The 20,124-nt window shown below is 40.1% G+C and overlaps 1 protein-coding gene across 2 annotated transcripts in view; it reads right to left on the minus strand.

The window, feature by feature from the left end:
* HNF4A (hepatocyte nuclear factor 4 alpha) overlaps window positions 1-7,807 on the minus strand; it is a 47,191-nt gene extending 39,384 nt beyond the window's left edge. The window contains exon 1 of one of the 2 annotated variants that reach the window (XM_074210132.1): window positions 7,523-7,807. In XM_074210132.1, coding sequence (XP_074066233.1) covers window positions 7,523-7,637 — 115 coding nt within the window. In that variant the 5' untranslated portion in view covers window positions 7,638-7,807. The remainder of the gene's footprint in view (window positions 1-7,522) is intronic. The other variant, XM_074210131.1, reaches the window with a different exon arrangement.
* Window positions 7,808-20,124: the final 12,317 nt, after the last annotated feature.

Genomic DNA, 20,124 nt, shown 5'->3' on the forward strand with positions numbered 1-20,124 from the left:
AGGAAGGAAGTTTAAAAGTCAGAAAATCCAAGTTTGAGTCCTGTTACCAATATTATCTGTGTGACTTTGGGCAGATCTCTTGCCCTCTCTATGTCTTAATTTCCTCATCCATAAAATTCAGACAACAATATACTAGTACACAGTATCAATGAAGAAATACATTATAAACCTTAAAGGGTTATAGGAATATGAGCTATTATCAATAACTTTCCCTCTGGGAGACTTTAATTTGACTTAGTTCTATCATGAAGTGAGTAAAGATCTATTTACAGTTACTAACAAGTTTAGGTCAAATCTGCAAAGCAATTCCAGGGGGACACTACCTGCAAAATAACAACTCTTAGGGGAGGGATCCAGATCATAGTAGCACACACTTATTTTTTTTTTTAGGTTTTTTTTTTTGCAAGGCAAATGGGGTTCAGTGGTTTGCTCAAGGCCACACAGCTAAGTAATTATTAAGTGTCTGAGACCAGATTTGAACCCAGGTACTCCTGATTCCAGGGCCGGTGTTTTATCCACTACGCCACCTAGCCACCCCAGTAGCACACATTTCTGAAGCTTTTATAATTTATAATGCAACAAGGTATTGCTCCATTTTACAGATAAGAAAACTAAACTATCACACAAGTGTCAGATACATAACAAGTGTCAGAACTGAACTCATCCTGAAATCTTCTGCTACCAAGTCCAGAAATCTTTTCTAGACCGTTCCCCTGCCAGGGGAATATATCAGGTCTCTTCTATCTACTTAGCTAGAGAAGACTCACAGCTGATGGGGGAAAGGGAGAAAAATGGACATGAAAATTAGGATGTATACACTGGAAAGCATCTTAGGGATTGATAGTACTTAGAGCTAGAAAAACCCTTAAGAACATATAGTTTGACCTCTTTACTTTACAGAGGACATTAAGAACCAGAGAAAAGAAATGACTTGTCTGACAAATTCACAAATGGGCAAAAATCAAGACTAGAACCCAAAACTTTTGATTCCCCATCCAAGTTCTTTCCACTGCATCCTACTATTTGTGACACCCAAGGGATGATTTCACGGCAAAGAAAGGAAATGGCAGTTCAACAAGGTGAAAAACCAGCAACAGTTGGACAGAATGAAACTACTTCTAAGATTGACCTTTCCCAGAACCCTCCCTCTTACTAAATACCTACTCTGGGGTCTTCTTCAGCACAGGAGACTCTAGGCCTCAGAAGCAACCACTGTAGTCTCAAGGCAATATCATTTTTTTTATTTTGGTTTTTGCAAGGCAATGGGGTTGAGTGACTTGCCCAAGGTCATACAGTTATGTAATTATTAAGTGTCTGAGGTTGGATTTGAACTCAGATCCTCCTGACTCCAGGGCCAGATGCTCTATCCATTACGCCACCTAGCTGCCCCAAGGTATTATGATTTTTAAAAAACTGGGTCTCCTAGCTCCCACTGGGTTGGGGCTATTAGCCTGAGAACCCCAGACCCAATAGTAGCCTCTAGTGGGGAGGTAAATAAATGAATAAGAGTTTTGATCCTCTATCTCAGGGCAACTGTGTCCAACTGCCAAAAAGGTATATATAGGCCAAACAGATTCTCTGGTAGGCCAGTATGGGCAAGGCATGGTAGTCTGAGGCTGATTCTGATGTGGAGAGCAGGCTTCCCCTCATTAATTTCCCCCCAAAACAGGATTCTCTCTATCCCCAAGAAGTCACCTGGGATTCAGCCTTAAATTGATTCCAGGAGAGAAGACCATGAACATGTAGGTCCGACACCCCACTCCCACCAAGAAGAGGTCAAAAGGTTAAGGAACTAGAGAGTTTCTAGATATACCTTGGGGTTATTTCAAATTTAGACTCAAATTTAGGTGGAGATGATCACAGGGAGGATTTACTCAATCCTTCCTGGAGTCCCAGGGAAGCTTGTTAGAGTTCCGTGGAAGCCCCCTAAGTTTCCAAAAAAGCCTCTGAGCACTGGGAAGGGGGAGATGTAGATAATGGTGGAAGTTCCCCAGGATTCTGTGGAGCTAATGTGCAAGGAGACTTAAGCTTTTGTTATCTCTGTAAACTTACATTTTCCATGAATGATTCTTGTGTAAGAATGTCTAAAACAAATTCTTTTCTGTTAAAAAATGATGCTTATTCCCCCTATAGCAATTCATTGGTTCTCAAGCACAAAGGAGGAATAGAACAATACAACTTCATAAATGTCAAGCTAGAGGTTCTGTTACTTGAAAAAAAAGTTTGCAGACCTTTAATCTAGGACATATGCTTGGGACATAAGGATGAGTTAGGAATTTCTAGTCATTGTTCTAGAATCCAGCTTGAAGTCAGTTCTCTTTGACTGAGAACTCAGTTACTCTAAAGACTAGGGACTGATACCCCAGGGAGGGAACTTAGACTGATAGTGATGATTGTGATGATGACTCTCATTTATATAGTGCTTACAGATTGATAAAGTATTTCCCTTCACAACCACCCTGTGAAGGAGATTGTGTAAATGTAAAAAGTCCCATTTTTGCAGATGATAAAACTGAGATTCATAAAGATTATGTGACTTGCCCATAATCAAATTACTGAACTTCCTACCTCTGCTCACCTCCCCTTACAACAGAGTTAACTTATTGGGCCTCCAGTATAATTCCTGTCCTGATGGGAAATATACTTTGGAAAAGGAAACAGGTCCTATTCATAGATAAATGGTTATTTATGTGTGAAGACAGCATGATGTAGCAGAGTCTTTGAAATCTAAGATTCAAGCCCCAGGTCTATGAACAACCAGACATGTTCCCTTACCCCATTCAATATCTTCTCAGCAGATTTTGATGAGATGAACTCCATATACCTGCTAGCTCCAGTATTCTATGGGGGTATTATAATATATATATATATTATTATTATTATTTCAGCTCTCAGTCAAACTCCAGGCCACATGCTGCAAATAGAGAAGGAATCTTCTCATTTCAGCTTGGATGGGTTGATGTTCTGACTCCCCCATGAGATGAGACCCAAGGGCCCCACAGCTGCCCTCCCTACCTACCTGCACTGTGAATTATTGCCCAAGGCACGGTAATTGTTAAACTCTGTGTCCTTTCTCCTTTACTTGCCCTCTTCTCCCTCTCACATTCAGGGGGGAATGTAGGATCTTCCCTCTCTCCTCCCCCAACTAGTCTAATTAGACAGACATCAAAGAGACCTGGTCAGATACAAGATGTTTTATTTGGGTTCTGGGTGCAGAAAGGCCAGGCAGCCCTGGAAGCTAAGGCTGGAAAGTCGAGAAGGGTCAACTTTTCTCTAATGTTCTGGGGCTTGGGGGGTTGGGGGGGGGGCTTGGATTTCCTCCCACGAGACCTCAGAGCAGAGGTCTTGGATGGATGCAAGTGAAGTTGGGGGAAAATCTTCCCCAGCTCTAAACTTTGGAAGGCACCAGGATAGGAGTGAATCTGGAGGAGGGAGAAAGAGGAAGGAAAAAGGGAGGAGCAGGAAGGAAAACAACTCCAAGTTGCTTTAGGTCTTTCCCCTTCCACACACAGGGCAAGCAAACCACTCTAAAATACTAGAACTTTAAATCTTCCAAGCTTGAAGAGCAGTGTGGCATAATGGAAGGTCTGCTAGCTTTTGAGTCAAAAGACCTGGGTTCAAATTCTAGTTCCACCTCTATTTATCTGTGCTATTTTGGATAGATCACTAGATCTATCTCTAGATCTAAGTTTCTTCATCTCTACAATGAGGGGTTTGGACTAGATGTCATCTATGGTCCCTCTCAGGTCTAGAGCAGTTAGATGGTACAAGGCTAAGAGTCAGATAGAATAGCATACAAATCCAAATTTCTAGCTGTGTGACCTTGGGAAATTACTTAACCTCTGCCTCAGTTTCTCCATCTATAAAATAGATATAATAATAGCACCTATTTGCCAGGGTTGTTGTAAGGATCAAGTGAGATAATAAATGTAAAATGTTTAGCACATAATAACTGTAATTTAATGATATTATTGTTATTTATATAGATGATATTATTATTATTATTATTTATGGTCCTAAAGAGTTGAACATATTGGCCACTAAGGTCCTATATAGTCGTCTATATCTTTAGCCTATGAAATACAAAATCTTAGTACTGAAAGGGCCCTTAGAACACAGAACTAAACTGCAATGACATCTTGGAGATCCTCTAGTAGGATCCCATTATAAATTTTTTCTTCAATTCCCTTTATTTTACAAATGAGGAAACTGATCCAAGAGAGAAGTCATTTGCCAAGCATAATGTGACAACTAGAACTCAGAGTTCTTCAAGTCCAGTACAGGGCTCTTTGGACCACATAGAAAACTCCTGTTTCCCTAGTTTAGGCAGAAGGAGTTGTTTTGTATTTCCTAAATCACATGTCCAGCTTCACTTGAGGTGGGGGATGGGTCCTGTGCAGAAAGGACATGGATGGAACCTGCCTTCTTGGTCCTTGGGGAAAATGTGGTAAGAGAAAGACACAACAATCTGAACTCCCAGATTCTCTCTTCTATAACCTAGATCACTGGGGAGTCCAGACCCTTGACCCTGGCCCTAGCTCATTAGCTTCCTCTAGACTTCTCTAGTAAAAAGCATATAGAAGCCACAGGAAGTAGAAGCATCAAGGCAGTGAATAAGACATTGGACTTGGGAGTCAAAAGACTTAGGTTTTAGTCTTTTTTGCTGTTGAATGATTTAAATCTAGTCTCTTCCTCTCACCGAGGCTTTTTCTTTATCTAAAAAAGGAAATAATAATGATTCTTGCCTTACCAGGCTTCCGGGAGGCATGTGCTTTATTCACTGTAAAGCCTTAGAACCCATCCAGCCAGGGCCTGGCCCACATTAACAACATCCCATCCCTAGAGGCAGGAAGCAAAGACTTCCTAGAACCTCTAGGAAAGGGCTTCGTGACTGGCATCTACAGACCCTCAAATCTCTTGAAGGTCCATGAAGAACTTGGATAGGAAAAAAAAATCACATCTTTATTTTCACTAACCTTCACTAGCATTTCCTTCCATTATGAATTTTATAAAGAAAAACATTCTAGGGGCGGCTAGGTGGTGCAGTTGATAGAGCACTGGCCCTAGAGTCAGGAGTACCTGTGTTCAAATCTGGCCTCAGACACTTAATAATTACCTAGCTGTGTGGCCTTGGGCAAGCCACTTAACGCCATTGCTTTGCAAAAAAACCCAAAACAAAACCTTAAAAAAAAAAAAGAAAAAAAGAAAAACATTCTAAAAAGGAGTATTTCAGCTTCAGCTGAGTACCAAAAAGGTCCATGACAAAAACAGATTAATTGACCTTGGAATAGGACTTGGATGCTCCAGGTTAACAGCTGCATTCCAAAGCCTGGACATCCTTAGTCATAACAGTAGAACACTTTCCTTTGGTGCTCAACAATTTATAAAATGCTTTCCTTTACTGCTCTTAGCAAGGACCAGACCTTGGGCCATGGCCAGTGGTGTGTTCTCATTAGGAGATAGAATGGCTGTGCAGGGACAGTTTGTGCTCTCCAACATTTCAACAGAATTTTCTTTCTCAAAAGTTTTCATGATCATATGATCACCATTATCCCTCTTGGGGGAAGGGGAATAATGGAGGTGCCATTCATTATCACCATGTCACAAAGGAGGACACAACAGCACAGAAAAGGAAAATGACTTGCCCTTAGCCACACAGCCAATCTGTAACATATTTGGGACTGGTTCAGGGCTCTTTTCCTAATCCAAGCAGCTTACTTTTCTCAAAACTTTTCTCCAGCTTCTGACTGCACAGTTATCAAACTTTCTTGGTCAGAGATCACCATAAAAGAGATCATTAAGCTACTATGCCTGGGAACTTTCTATTTCATGGCCCCATCGACTTCTAGCTTCAAAGTGAACCCAATAAGCTTTATTTTCCTTGGATCAGTCTGGGGCTAAAAGAAATCTCTGATTATCTCAGATCCTAGGATCTGTACACTTTTAGAAGAGGGCTCAGGTCATTCTGTCTATGCATGTTTGAGAGCATCCAGGATCTTCAATCTAGAACTGGAAGGAAAACCTCAGCAGTCAACTAGTCTGACACTTTCATTTTAGAGATGAAGAAACTGAGATCAAAAAGTAAAGTGACTCCCCCAAGGTCACACAGGTAGTAAGTGATAGAACCAAGATTTCAGAACAGATTCTGTGATTCCAAAACTAATAATCCTTCCACTTAATCCAAGTCTCTTTATGAAATATATGTGTATGTGTATATATATATATATATATATACATATATATATATACACACACACACACACACACATATAGGTGGAACAGCAACAGAGACACTCAGAAATCTGACAGACAAAGTGAGAATGTCATAAGCATGTACACAATTTAAGTTAAAAATAGAACTCATGAACATATACAAATTATGGGATGCAGGGGCGGCTAGGTGGCGCAGTGGATAAAGCACTGGCCCTGGAGTCAGGAGTACCTGGGTTCAAATCCCGTCTCAGACACTTAATAATTACCTAGCTGTGTGGCCTTGGGCAAGCTACTTAAAAAAATATTGGGTGCAAATACAAATAAATCTATATACACACACACAGTACCCAGGTGATTTCCTTTGTCTTGAAACCATTTTGCCAAAAAATCTTTCTCCTAGTTTCACTCTTATGGTTAATCCATAGAGGTATAATATACTGGCACCCCCCCCCAATTACCTTCTCTGGGAATACACCCTGTTCCCCTAAGTTCCTGAGTTTCTTTCCTTGTTGCCCCACCCTTCCCTGAACTGGGGAATGTAGGAGACATAGGTCTGATGCCCCAGACCACTATCAGAGTCAGAAGGCAGGTCCCTGATTCCAACCAAATCAGTCCGACAGCCAATAAGTATTTAGTAAGCTCACACTATATACTATTTACTAACTACTATATACTGTGCTAAGCACCAAGGATACAAAGCAAAAGACAGTCCCTCCTCTCAATCTAATGGGGGAGATAGCATGCAAACAACTACCTATGATAAAAACATTTCAGGATAAATTGGACACACAACAGAGGGAAAGTATCAGAATTAAGAAGGATTCGGAAGGACTTCCGGCAGGAGGAAGGACTAGAAGGAAGCTAGGGAAGCCAAAGCCTGGGCCTAATGGACTCAGTAAAAATGAAGAGGCAATCGAGATTGCCACTATACTATATCCTATAAGAGTTTCTGACCCGGCACCTGTACCTCTCTCCACATAGATCACAGACTAATAGAGCTGATAATCGAGATAATCTGGTTCAATTTCAAGATTTTACATTTGAGGAAAATGAGGATTAGTGAGGGGAAAAGATCTAGTCAGGCTAACCCATGTATAATACCACCACATAGCCACACACACACACACACACACACACACGCACCTGTACATATGCCTCTAGACCTGGGTAGAGCCACACAAAACCCCTATACTCATACCTCTATTTATTTGTACAGCACCACACACATCTTTATCATCTGTATGTGGCTGCCCACATTTGGGCACACCATCTTCCCCTTCTCCCCAAGGGCCCCTCCAGGCAGACTTACCATTGCCCATGGTTAACACCTGCACATTCTCAAATTCCAGAGTGGTGTAGGCTGGGTCCAGGGCAGCACTGTAATCGGCCATCTCCATGTCGACAAGGGCTTTGGAGAGGCGCATTCTCTCCTGCCTATCCAGAGTGGCCAGTTCCCTGTCTTTAGGCTACCTGATCAGAAAAGGGTCCACTTCCCACTGGCCACTTTGGCCTCCTACCCTGCCTCTCTGTCCCCTCTGCCTCTGCCCTGATCCCCCTATCTGTCCTCCTAGATTTCAAATATTTCTCTGAGAGGATTTACAGAGCTCTTGGCCTAGCCTTTCCTAAGGGGTGGAGGCAAGAGACTAGGGAGGGGTAGGGGTTAATCTTTAATCTTCTTACCCTCTAGTAGACACCATGGGGTTGGGCGAGCTAGGGTTGGGTTAGGCTTGCCTGGGGTTTTTTCCCTTTCTTATGAAGGGTCATCATAATTATTAGATAGGCTGTTGGATTTGGGGCTGACAGCCCTGACAGCCCCCTAGGTCTTCCATCTAGCTTTCTGTCTCCTGGAACTCAGAGGGGCCCAGAACAAATAGCCCACAATTGGCAGCCATTAGACCCGGGTTCAGCCTTCTGCTCTGTCACTAACCATTGCTGTGATGATGGACAAGTCATCTCAAAGAGTGATACCACAGAGAGGGCTGTGCAAAGGACTCAGATTCAAACACAACCACTGGCATCTAAATCTATATGATCTTGGGCAAATCACACCTTCCCTGAATCTCAGTTGGACTAAATTACCTCTGAGGTTCCTTCCAAATGTAGCATTGTGAACCTCTCTCTGACTCAGTTTCTACATATGTTAAGGGTGGGGGTTGGATTAAATTACAGCAATAGGTCATATTCCTAAAGAGCTTTAGGTTTACTAAATCCTATGCTTACAACAATCAAGTAAGATAACTAGTGTAAATATTATCATAGCCATTTTAATACTTTTTAGTATTAATATTTAAATATTTTTTAAATCATCTGGAGTCTTTTTGAGTCAAAAAGACTCCAGATGAAAAAAGAGAGGTTCAGAGAGGTACATTGACTTTTCATATTCACACAGTTAATGCCTAGGCCAGGAGATGAATCCTGGCCCACTGATTTCAAAAGCTGTGCTCAACCTCATTGATTTCTCATATGATCAAACTTTCTGATACATAGACTTCTTTTTAAAAATTTATTTTATTTTTTCCCAATTATACACAAAGATCATTTTCAATATTCATCCTTTTGCAAGCTTTTGAATTCCACATTTTTCTTCTTTTTCTTCTTCTTTTTTTGTTTTTTTGTGAGGCACTAGGGTTAAGTGATTTGTCCAAGGTTACACAGCTGGTAAGTTTGAAGTATCTGAGGTCAAATTTGAACTCAGGTCCTTCTGACTTGAGGGCATGTGTTCTATCTACTGAGCCACCTAGCTGCCCCCAAATTCCACATTTTTCTACCACCTGTCCTTCCCTTCCCCTCCCCAAGGAAGTAAACAATCTAATTTAGGTTGAACATGAACAATTATGTTTAACATATTTCCATATTAATCAGATACAGTGACTTCTAATCAACCTATATTTTAATCTATCTGTGTTTATTTTCTCCCTATTAACTAATAAATTCATTGAGATTAGGGATTGTGTCTGAGCCTGGAAAATAGTAGGTACTTAATAAATATTTGTGGATCAGTTAGATTCAATAGGCATCTACTATGTACCATCCCTGTTCTAGGCTTTGGAGAGACAAACATAAAAGAGAATCATCTAAACATTTCCTCTTGATGATCACATGGTGACAGAATGGGGAATTTAAGCTCAAGCCTGAGCATCTCTTTCTCTTAGACCTTGGTCATTTTTCTCTCCATCTCTCTTCCTGACCACCTCTTTTTTCATCTCTGTCTCTCACAATCCCTAGTTTCAGTGCTACCTCCTTCAAGAGATCATTCTTCTTGCTAGTGCCCCCAAATAAAGCACTATTTATGTATGTATGTATTTATTTGTTTGTTTATTTGTTCATTACTCATTCATTCATTCATTCATTCATTTTAGGTTTTTGCAAGGCAAACAGGGTCAAGTGGCTTGCCCAAGGCCACACGGCTAGGTAATTATTAAGTGTCTGAGACCGGATTTGAACCCAGGTACTCCTGACTCCAGGGCCAGTGCTTTATCCACTACACCACCTAGCTGCCCAATCACTATTTATTTTGTATTTATCTGAATTTAATTAAAGCTGTGATCATGTTATATCCCCCTAAACAAGGATGGGAAATCTTTTTTTCTGCCAAGGATAATTGGGATATTTATAACATCATTCCCACATCAAACAAAATTATCAACTTAAAATTAGCCTGCTATATTTGGTCAAACATTTAATTAATTCACCCCTAAAAAGTTCCTAATTTAACAAATTTCAAGTTTCGCTGCAGTTGCCATGGCCAAATGAATTTGAGGGCCTTCTATGGCTTGTGGGCCAGACGTCTCTGCCTCTGTCCTAGGAGAACGAATAGGACAAAGAATATCTCATTTTTGTATTTGTATCTTCTAGATCTAGGAAAATGCCAAGTATACAGCAGGAGTGTAATAAATACTTGTTAATGATCCCTAGGATCTTTATTTTCCTGGTATCAGGAGACCCGAGTTCAAATTCAGTCTCAAACATTTACTAGCTGTATGATCCTGGCCAAATCACCTAACCTCAACTGCCTCAAAAAAAAAAAAAAAAGAAAAGAAAAGAAAACCAACAACATATTATGAAGTCAAATAGTAAATAGCATTTAAATAGCATTTTAGGATTTAACTATTATCTTATTTGATCCTTAAAACAATCCTGGGAAGTGAAATGAGTGCTATTATTATCTCCATTTGGTAGATGGGAAAATTGAATTAGACAAAGATTGTCATTTGCTCAGTTACACAGTTTTTTTTGTTTTTTTTTTTTAGGTTTTTGTAAGGCAAACAGGGTTAAGTGGCTTGTCCAAGGCCACACAGCTAGGTAATTATTAAGTGTCTGAGACCGGATTTGAACCCAGGTCTTCCTCATTCCAAGTATTGAACTCTGTCCAATGTACTACCCAACCCCTCTGAGTATGTATGTTCTCTGAGTAGGTGTTCATGGAAACAAGATTTATCACAAATTTCAAAAATTGCATGATGCAAAGGTTAGGAGGATCCTTAGAACACAGAATGGCAGCATTGGAGAGGATCTTAGCACCTAGAATAGATGAGCTGGAAGACAGATCTTCAAAATCATCTAATCTTCCATTTTATTAGAAACTGAGACTGAGAGAAGGGCCTGAGACCATCTAGCTCATTATGAAAAAGCTCATCCAAGTCTAAGACTTTTCCCACCATGTTGTGGTTTATCTTCCTTATCTTTTAATACTCTAATATCTCCCTCACTCTCTTAATACATAAACATTAGCTTTAGTCTTCTCTCTCTAGTATATTGCAAAGAGAACAGTCCTGACAGACAAGGAGTAGCTTCTAGATCTGGTTCTATTGGTTGTTGTTAATCAACTTCCTTCTCTGGGTTTCAGTTTTCCCGTCTGTAAAATAAGGGAATTGTACTCTATATCCAAGGCACTTTTGGAACTATGTTTTTCTTATCCTCTAGGATTCAATCATTTAACTGGATTCAATCACTTATTTCACTGTCCTTTTAAGAAGCCTTAAGAACATTTAAAAATGTCACTTAACATAGTATCCACAGACCCTCCAGCTTCATAGTCTGTCTCTGAATAAAGGATCTGCTGTGAAAGAGTTCAAATCAAACTCAGAATCTAGGAATATACACCCATATATCCCAGGTCTTAAAATGCTGAATGAGAGTGTTGATGTTTGTCCTTCATTTTTGAAGAAGACTATGACATCAGGAAGGTAATGTCATGACAAGCACATGAATTGGATTTGAGTGAGGGGGGTGCTGTGCTAAGTCACTAGACTCACATTTTCCTCCAGAGCCATCTGGGTCCAGTAGTCAGGATGAATCAGGATGAATGGAGATGGCTCTGGATGCTGGATAATCAGAATTAAATGACTTGCCAAGGTCACACAGTAAGTGGCAAGTGCCTGAAACCAGATTCAAAGCCAGTGCTCTACCCACAGTGCTGAGACTTTGAGTCAGTAGACCTGGATTCAAATCCTGACTCCTCTGCAACTACCTACATGACCTTGGGAAAGACATTCAATTTCTCTGGGTCACACTTCCTCATCTGAATTATAAGGGTATCAGACTAGAAGGACTCCAAAGTCTCTTCCTGCTCTACATCTATGATCCTATGTGCAATATCCTTGTCCCAGACAAGGGAAGTGACTTGCCTAAAGTCATACAGCTAATTAGTGGAAGATTCAGAACTCAAAAACTCCTTGACTAGATGTGCAACTAGACAAAACGCTGCTTGGCTGTGTTCAACTGTAAGAGAAGGGGGGAAGGCCTACTATGGATGTAGTCAGGTCTTGCAGCAGAGAGGCCATGGACCCAGTGATGGCAGAGAAGTGCATCCCTAGATGTCCTAGGAAAAATTCTGGGTGTGGGGTTTCCTTCCCATTGTATCACATATCTTAATTTACCTTTATAGAGCTATCTGTATTTAAACCTCATCTTACATTCCCCACTATGCCACTGACTGGGGAAAACAAACTCCACAGACTTTGCTGTGTGAAGAAAGATTTCTCTTGGTTTGTTCTGAATGAGTCTCTTCCAAACTTCCTGAGCATCACCCATCAATCCACAAGAATTCATGAAGTGCCTACCAAAACACTGTGCTAAGAATAGTACCACATAGGAAATGTCCCTACTTGAAAAAAGCTTAATTCTAATAGGGCAGGCTATGATCTATATAAATGCATATAGGACAAATAAATAAATACAAGTAAATACAAAGTAGCACTAGCTGTTAGAGGTGATCAGGAAAGGCTTCATATAGAAGGTAGCTTTGCTGTCTCTTAAAGGAGGAGAAGGGGTAGTAGGTAGTATGGGGACGGAGCTTGGAGTCAGGAAGATCTGTGTTCAACTCTGGGAAATTCACTTAACTTTCATTTGCCTCAGTTCCTCATCTGGAATATGGGGGCATGCTGGAGAAGGAAATGGCAAACCGCTCCAGTGTCTTTCCCATGAAAAACCCATGAACAAAAGTCCATGGGTCACATAGAATTGGACACAGCTAAATAAAAACAACAAAGGAGGAGAGGGAGGAGCTGAGAAGGGGGGTGGGATGATCAGTGCAAGTAGGAGATGGAGTGTGATGTTCAAGGAGCAAAGAGAAGGTCAGTTTGACTGAATTGTAGGGATACTGGAGAAGAGTCGTAAAGTGAGACTGAAAAAAGTTGTAAATGACTTTTAAAACTGAACAGAGGAGTGCATACCTGATTCTAAAGGCAATAAGGAGCAACTGGAGTTAAAGGAGTAGAAGAGTAAAATGATCAAATCTTTACTTATTTAATAGAGTGAAAAAAAGATCTGGAATGGAAAACAACTTGAGGCAGGAAGACCAGTGAAGAGGTCTTTACAATAATCCAGTTGAGAGGAGACGAGAGCCTGAACTAAGAGAGGAGATGTATGAGTGGAAAGAATGGGCTAGAGGGACAAATGTGGAGGTAGAACGAACAAGATTGGCAGCTGACCGGAGATATAAGGTTGAACCAGAATGAGAATGCTCTTGAAGGTTTCATAGACTTCCTGTGTTCCCCTCCCCTGACCTTGCACTTTAATAATAAAAGTAATAGTTCACATTTTAAGAGTGCTTTCAGGGTGACAAAACCCTTTCCTGACACACCTGGGCGTGGTAACTCAACACAAGTGTTATCATCCCTATGTCTTCATCATGGAGACTGAATGTCTACTCAATACTGTAAAGCCTCAAGCCCTCAAATCAAAGGATGAATAACTAGAAGAAACCCTAGGGGCCAGCTAAGATCATAGGATACAATCCCCTTATTTTACAGAGAAGAAAACTGAAATCCAGAGAGATAAGGTAAGTTGGACAAGGTCCCACAACAGTGTGTGTCAGTCAGCCTCAGATCTGAATTTGTGTCTTCTGTCTCTTTCCACTACTCAACTAGGTAAATCAAGACCTTCTGTAGTCTACTCCCAAGTCATCATTTCAAATTGTCTTCCTTTGATCCTCTCCAATCACTTCTGTTCCAGGGAGGATGGTCACCTCATTGTTCCTGCACATACCTTGTTTCTCCTTTCTCTCTCTGTCTTTTCATCATCTTTTAAAGCTCAAATCACTTTCTACCTCTGTCAGAAACCTTTCTTGATCTCCACAGATACTGTGATCTCTCATTCCAATAAACTTTACACAACCATGGTCTTGTGAAATCTCTTCCATTATCTTGGGTTACTATTTAAATAATATTAAAGGAACAGCTATTTGCTGGGCACCTATTGTGTACAAAAATTCTTTCTGAGGATTGTGAGTGGAAAGGGATGTTAGAGTAAAGAAACTGACCTTCTAGGGGAGTCCATGGTTCGGAGGAGGAGTCAGGACAGAAATACATGAAAATTAATTTTTGACATGTCGTGAATTATAGCTTTCTTATCAGACTGTGAACTCGTTAAAGGTTGAGATCTATGTTTGTTAATACAGCATTGAATGAAAAGTGCAAACATTTTTACAACTTTTATCTAAAATCTGGAACCAAGGAAATTCCATGCTAATCCTAGATTTGCAACTTCCTGACTGACCATGAGCAAGTCACTTTCAAGCTTCACCCTTCTGTTTTCTCATCAGATAATTGATAATTCATTGATAACTTCTAACTCAAAATCCAATTCCTTATGATCTCATTTAATCTACTGATCTTACTGGTAATCAGGTGAATAGTTCTGTTTATTACTGCCCCTATTTTACAGATTAAGAAACTGAGGCTCAGGGAAGGTAAGTGGTTTGTTTAAAGTCACACAGTTAGCAAGCTGAGACTCAAAGTCAGGTTTCTGACTCCCAAAACAGGCCCTTTCCTCTGCCCCATACTACTTCCACAAATTGGCAGTATCTTAGTCATTATCATTTTCTTTTTCTGACCCTTCCCTTGTTCCCTTCACATATCTCTTCAGGTGCAGCAATAGCTGATGTCCTTGATAATCGTAACGGTAAGTCCCAGCCTCAAAGTTCACAAAGTGCTCTCCTCACAAATATCCTGAAGAATGTAAGGTAAGGATGAGGAAATTGAGGTAAAGAGGGAAGTGCAAGGACTTGCTCCTGGTCTCATGGGCTTTATGAAAAGGAGTTGGATGCTTTCAATCGTTTTTCCTCTTCCCTTCCCAGTTGTACTTGGGCTGATGTAACTAGAGAGTCAAAACAGGCTATTTAGCTTGTGCTTGGACATTTCAAGGGGCATCAGAAATAATAAAGGAAGGAAGCAATTCAGGGATTTTTTCAAATAGTAAAGTTTGACTCACAAATCTCTGTGACCCCCTCCCCTCCCTACCTCCAAACTATCTAACATGTAAATAAAAGCTACAACTCAGTTTTCTAAGAAGTTGATTCTCCCTAAGGAGGGAAGGGCTATCTGCCTAGAGAAAGAAACTTGATCACAGGAAACAAAATTAAAAAAGCACAGACTTTGAGCTTTAGGGGAACTTTAGAGATCATATAGTTCAACAGTTCAACTCCCTACTTAACTGAGACATGGACAGAGGTAATGACTTGCCTACAGCAGAAAATAAACTCTCTGAGAGCAGGGGTGAAGCATCACAGAAGAAAGTCCTATCAGTGATGCCATCAGGCCTGGCAAAAACAGCAGAAAGGCCAACCTTCAAAGGACCAACAGACCAAGCATGGGGGCACAGACAGCATATCTCAAGAGCTTAATACAATGCCCAATAAATTGTATATGTTTAATAATTGTTGAATGAATGTATGAATGACTTTGAGATACAGAAAATAGAATATCAGGGCTAGAAAGATCAAGTGACTCAGAACATTAGAGCTAGAAGGTGCTTTATCATAGAATGTCAGAACTAGAAGGGAAGTTAGAACAGAAATAGGAAGATATTAAAACCAGAAGAAACCTTAAAACATAATGTCATCATTGGAAGGGACTTTGGAGAAGACCCAGTCCAGCACTCATTTTTATTTTTATTTTTTATTTTTTGCAAGGCAATGGGGTTAAGTGGCTTGCCCAAGGCCACACAGCTAGGTAATTATTAAGTGTCTGAGGTGGGATTTGAACTCAGTACACCTGACTCCAGGGCAGGGTCTGTTTGGGGTTTTCTTTGTATCCCCAGCACCTACTAAGTATAGTGTTCTACACATAGAATTGCCAAACTCATCTGATAGCCCAGAGTCACAAAGGGATTCAAAACCAGACCTTCTATTCAAAATCTAGGATACTTATACCTTGTACCAAGGTGACCTATTTAGATTTAGATTAAAGGGAAATATGCATTTCCTAATGTGTGGGTAATGTTAGATATGTGAAAAAGTGATTATGAAATCTTTCTCAAGGCCTGACTTGAATCCTGCTTCTTCAGACAAACCTACTCCATCCACCTCAGTCTTTTGTCTCAGCTTTGGTCCTTTCCTTCTCCTCTTTCACCCTTCTCTGAGGCTTTATCTGGCATATCTGTTATAGTAAATAGGCAGCATAGCCTAGAACTAAGTATGTTGGTCCTAGAATCAGCTCAAATGCCACCTCCTTAGAAGCCTTTTCTGACTTACCTTGATGTGAGGGCTATCTTAGGCCTCAAATTATCTTTCTTTTTCACTCTCTGTTTACCTGTTGGATCCATAAGTGAAATATAAGCTTCTGAAGAGCAAAGACTATTCTTCTATTTGAGACATTCTATCTCTGAGTTTCCTGATACAAAGTTCTAGGAGGCTCCCTGAATTAAGCTATTGAGAAGACCTGGTTTCAAATCTTGTATGTAGCCTTGGACAGATCCTTTCATCTGAGTCTCGGTTTCCTCATCAATCAAAAGGAATTATGATGCTTGCACTATTTCCTTGTTCAGTCAGTCAATAAGCATTTATTAAACTCCTATGATGTTCCAAGCACTAAGCAGTTAAGATACAGTCTCTATCCCTGCCTATAAGTCTGACTAAAGGAAGGCAAAAAAAGGTGTCTTTCCTCAAGGAGTTCGCAATGTAATGAGAGAGACAACAGAACAATAACTGTGTAGAAACCAAATATAGATAGGACAAATTGGAGATAAGCACAGAAGGAAGGGACAAGTGTGAAGGAAGACGGGCAAAAATTTTCCTACAGAATGTTGGATTTTAGCTGATACTTGGAAGAAGACAGAGAAGCCAGGAGATGGAGATGAGGAGGGAGAGCATTATGGGCATTGGAGATAGCCAATGAAAAAACAAGGAATTCACAGATGGTATGTTTTTGCATTAGAACACCAAGGAGGCCATTGTTAGTGAATTGCAGAATTCATATTCTTCTTCATAGAAGGGAGGAAAGGAAAGAGGATTGGAAAAGTAGGAAGGGGTCAGATTATGGAAGGCTTTCAAAATCAAAAAAGGGATCCTATTTTTGATCCTGGAGGTAATAGGAAGCCACTGGAGTTCACTGAAGAGGGGAGGTAGCTTGATATGGTCATACTCTACTTTAGGAAGATTAGTTTGACAGCTGAGTGAAGGAAAGACTGAAGTTGGGAGAGACCTGAGGCAGAGACTGACTAGAATGCTACTGCAATCAATAATCTAGGTCTGAGGTAATAAGAGCCTGGGGATTGGGTGGTGGTGGTGATTTTGGGGAGTAGGGGGCATATGCAAGAGATGTTATGAAGTTAGAGGTTATGGGACTTTGCAGCTAATTAGATATGGGGAGGGAGGGAAGGGAGAGGGAGAGAGAATGAAGAGTTAAGGATAACCTTTCAGCAGCAAAAGGGGAGTTAGAAAGCTGTAAGGGTTTTGGGGAAAAGATAGTGAATCCAGTGAGCTTGAAGTCCTATTTTTGTTGTTTCATTATGCCTTGGATTCTCAAAGGTCATTCCAAGGGAATATAAATTCTGGCAAGTCCTATCAAATTTAGGTGGCATCATGGATGGAGTGCTGGAAATGGAGTCAGGAAGGTTCATCTTCCTAAGTTCAAATTTAGCCTCAAGTACTTACTAGCTGTGTGACCCTGGGAAAGTCATTTAATCTCTGTTTGCCTCAGTTTCCTTATCTATAAAATGAGCTGGAGAAGGAAATGGCAAATCACTCCAGTATATCTGTCAAGAAAATTCCAAATGAAGGGCGGCTAGGTGGTGCAGTGGATAGAGAACCAGCCCTGGAGTCAGGAGTACCTGAGTTCAAATCTGGCCTCAGACACTTATCAATTACCTAGCTGTGTGGCCTTGGGCAAGCCATTTAACCCCATTGCCTTGCAAAAAAAAAACCCAACAAAAAACCTCCAAATGGGGTCACAATGAGTCAGATATGATTAAAATGACATAATAAATAACTATCAAATTTTGAACATGGAATTATCAAGGGATTATGTGCCAATTGGTTAAGGGCTTGCCTAGCCAAAGAAAGTCTGGCTATAAGGTAGTGTTTTTTTAATTTCTTTTTTTAAGTTTATTTATTTTTCCAACTACATGGTAGTAATGGTAGTTTTCAACAATCAGTTTTTTACAGTTTTTTTTCCCTCCCTTCCTTCCCTCCCCCCTCCCCCTCCCCCTCCCCCTGACAGAATGCAATGTAATATAAGTTCTACATCTATAAACTTATTTAACATAAATCCATATTATTCATGTTGTGAAAGAAGAATTACATCCAATTGGAAGAGAAAAAATTAGAGAGAAAAAAGACATAATTCATAAGACAACTTTTTAAAAAAAATTAGCAGCTACATTAATTTTAACAGAGATATGCTATTCATTCTGTGTGCAATATAATACTCAAGAAATAAGATTCTTTTGCTTATTCTTGTTTGTGGAAATGGTTGATGGTGTCTCCTCATACAGTAAAGTTATGAAACAATGGTTTGTTGTACTGACACTCAACATGCTGCTGCTGATGTGATTGATAATCCTGACAACATCCTGACAAGGTCTGATTGATTGAATGTATTAATGAGATCAATATTCAAGCAAAAGCATGACCTGAAAGTCTGTATGATCTGAGGGGATTATTACATTCATAATGGACACCTTTGATTTTTATTAATTTTATATTCTACAAAAATTACTGCAGGCAAAGTGCCTTGAAGTCCCTTAGAGGATAAAGGACTAAATTTGTAATAAATTACACTTGGTTTAAAAATTTTCCTCTGAGATCTACAAGCTGAGTGCCCATAGACAAAATCACTTAACTTCCTATTACCTTCCAGATGATGCACTAATACTCTAAGTTATGGATCAGTTGCTGGAAGTTTCCAAAGTGGGATTTCCCACTATGAAAAAAATCAGAGATTCACACTCCCTAATAATGAGCAATGATGATGAAGACAATGATGATAATTAGCCTTTTAAAGTACTTCAAAGTTAATAAAAAACATTCTTTTAGGGGTGGCTAGGTGGCGCAGTGGATAGAGCACCAGCCTTGGAGTCAGGAGTACCTGGGTTCAAATCCAGTCTCAGACACTTAATAATTACCTAGCTGTGTGGCCTTGGGCAAGCCACTTAACCCCATTTGCCTTGCAAAAATAAAATAGTTTTACTTAAATCATTAAATAATTCTCATTTACATGTAAAGAAACATTTTAAGAAAAGTTTGAGTTCCAAATTCTCTCCATCCATTCCCTGCCCCCTGCCCCCCCCAGGCAATCAATTTTATATTATCAGAGAGAGGGAGTGCCTAAGAGACGATCCTCTCTTGTCACCATCTTGGCTCCACCCCCTCAATCAATTTTATATTGATAATCAGTGTGATACTGTTCAAAAATAGTTCTATATTAACTGTGTAGCAAAAGAACACATGAATAAAATAAATAAATATAAAGAAAAAATTGAGGATAGTAAACTTTGTTCTACAGTTAAACTCCACAGTTCCTTCTCTGGATATGAATGGTATTCTCCAACACTAATCTTTTAGTATTGTTTTTGATAGATTATTGTACTGCAGAAATAATTAAGTCCATTATAGCTGATCATCATTAGGTGACACATTTTTTTTTAGGTTTTTGTAAGGTAAACAGGGTTAAGTGGCTTGCCCAAGGCCACACAGCTAGGTAATCATTAAGTGTCTGAGACCGGATTTGAACCCAGGTACTCCTGACTCCAGGGCAGGTGCTTTATCCACTACGCCACCTAGCCACCTAGCCACCCCACGGTGATAAATTTTTGATTGTAGATACTCTCAATGCCTACTAAGGAGTGGAATTTATATTTTCTAGGCCTCAAATGAGTGCTTCAGGGATCTCCAATTGCATCAGCCTTAATGGAGGAAATATGAGTACTAATGAAACTGGAGATCCCTGAAGTACTCATTCAACAGTCATTTAACAACTGGGTGTGGGAGGAGGGGGTGGGGTCAAGAAATGTTTCATGTAGATCATAGCACCTGAACGGAAAGGATTCTAAGAGGTAGAGATTGGAAAGGAAAACATTCACATCATGGGGGCAGACTGTACAAAGTCAGGAAGGGACGTTATATATGTAGGTGAGTAAACAGACCTTTTTGGTTGTATCACAGAGTGTATGAGAAATAAACCTGGGGGATAG

Source organism: Macrotis lagotis, chromosome 1, assembly GCF_037893015.1.
Source record: "Macrotis lagotis isolate mMagLag1 chromosome 1, bilby.v1.9.chrom.fasta, whole genome shotgun sequence".
Lineage (NCBI taxonomy): Eukaryota > Metazoa > Chordata > Mammalia > Peramelemorphia > Peramelidae > Macrotis > Macrotis lagotis.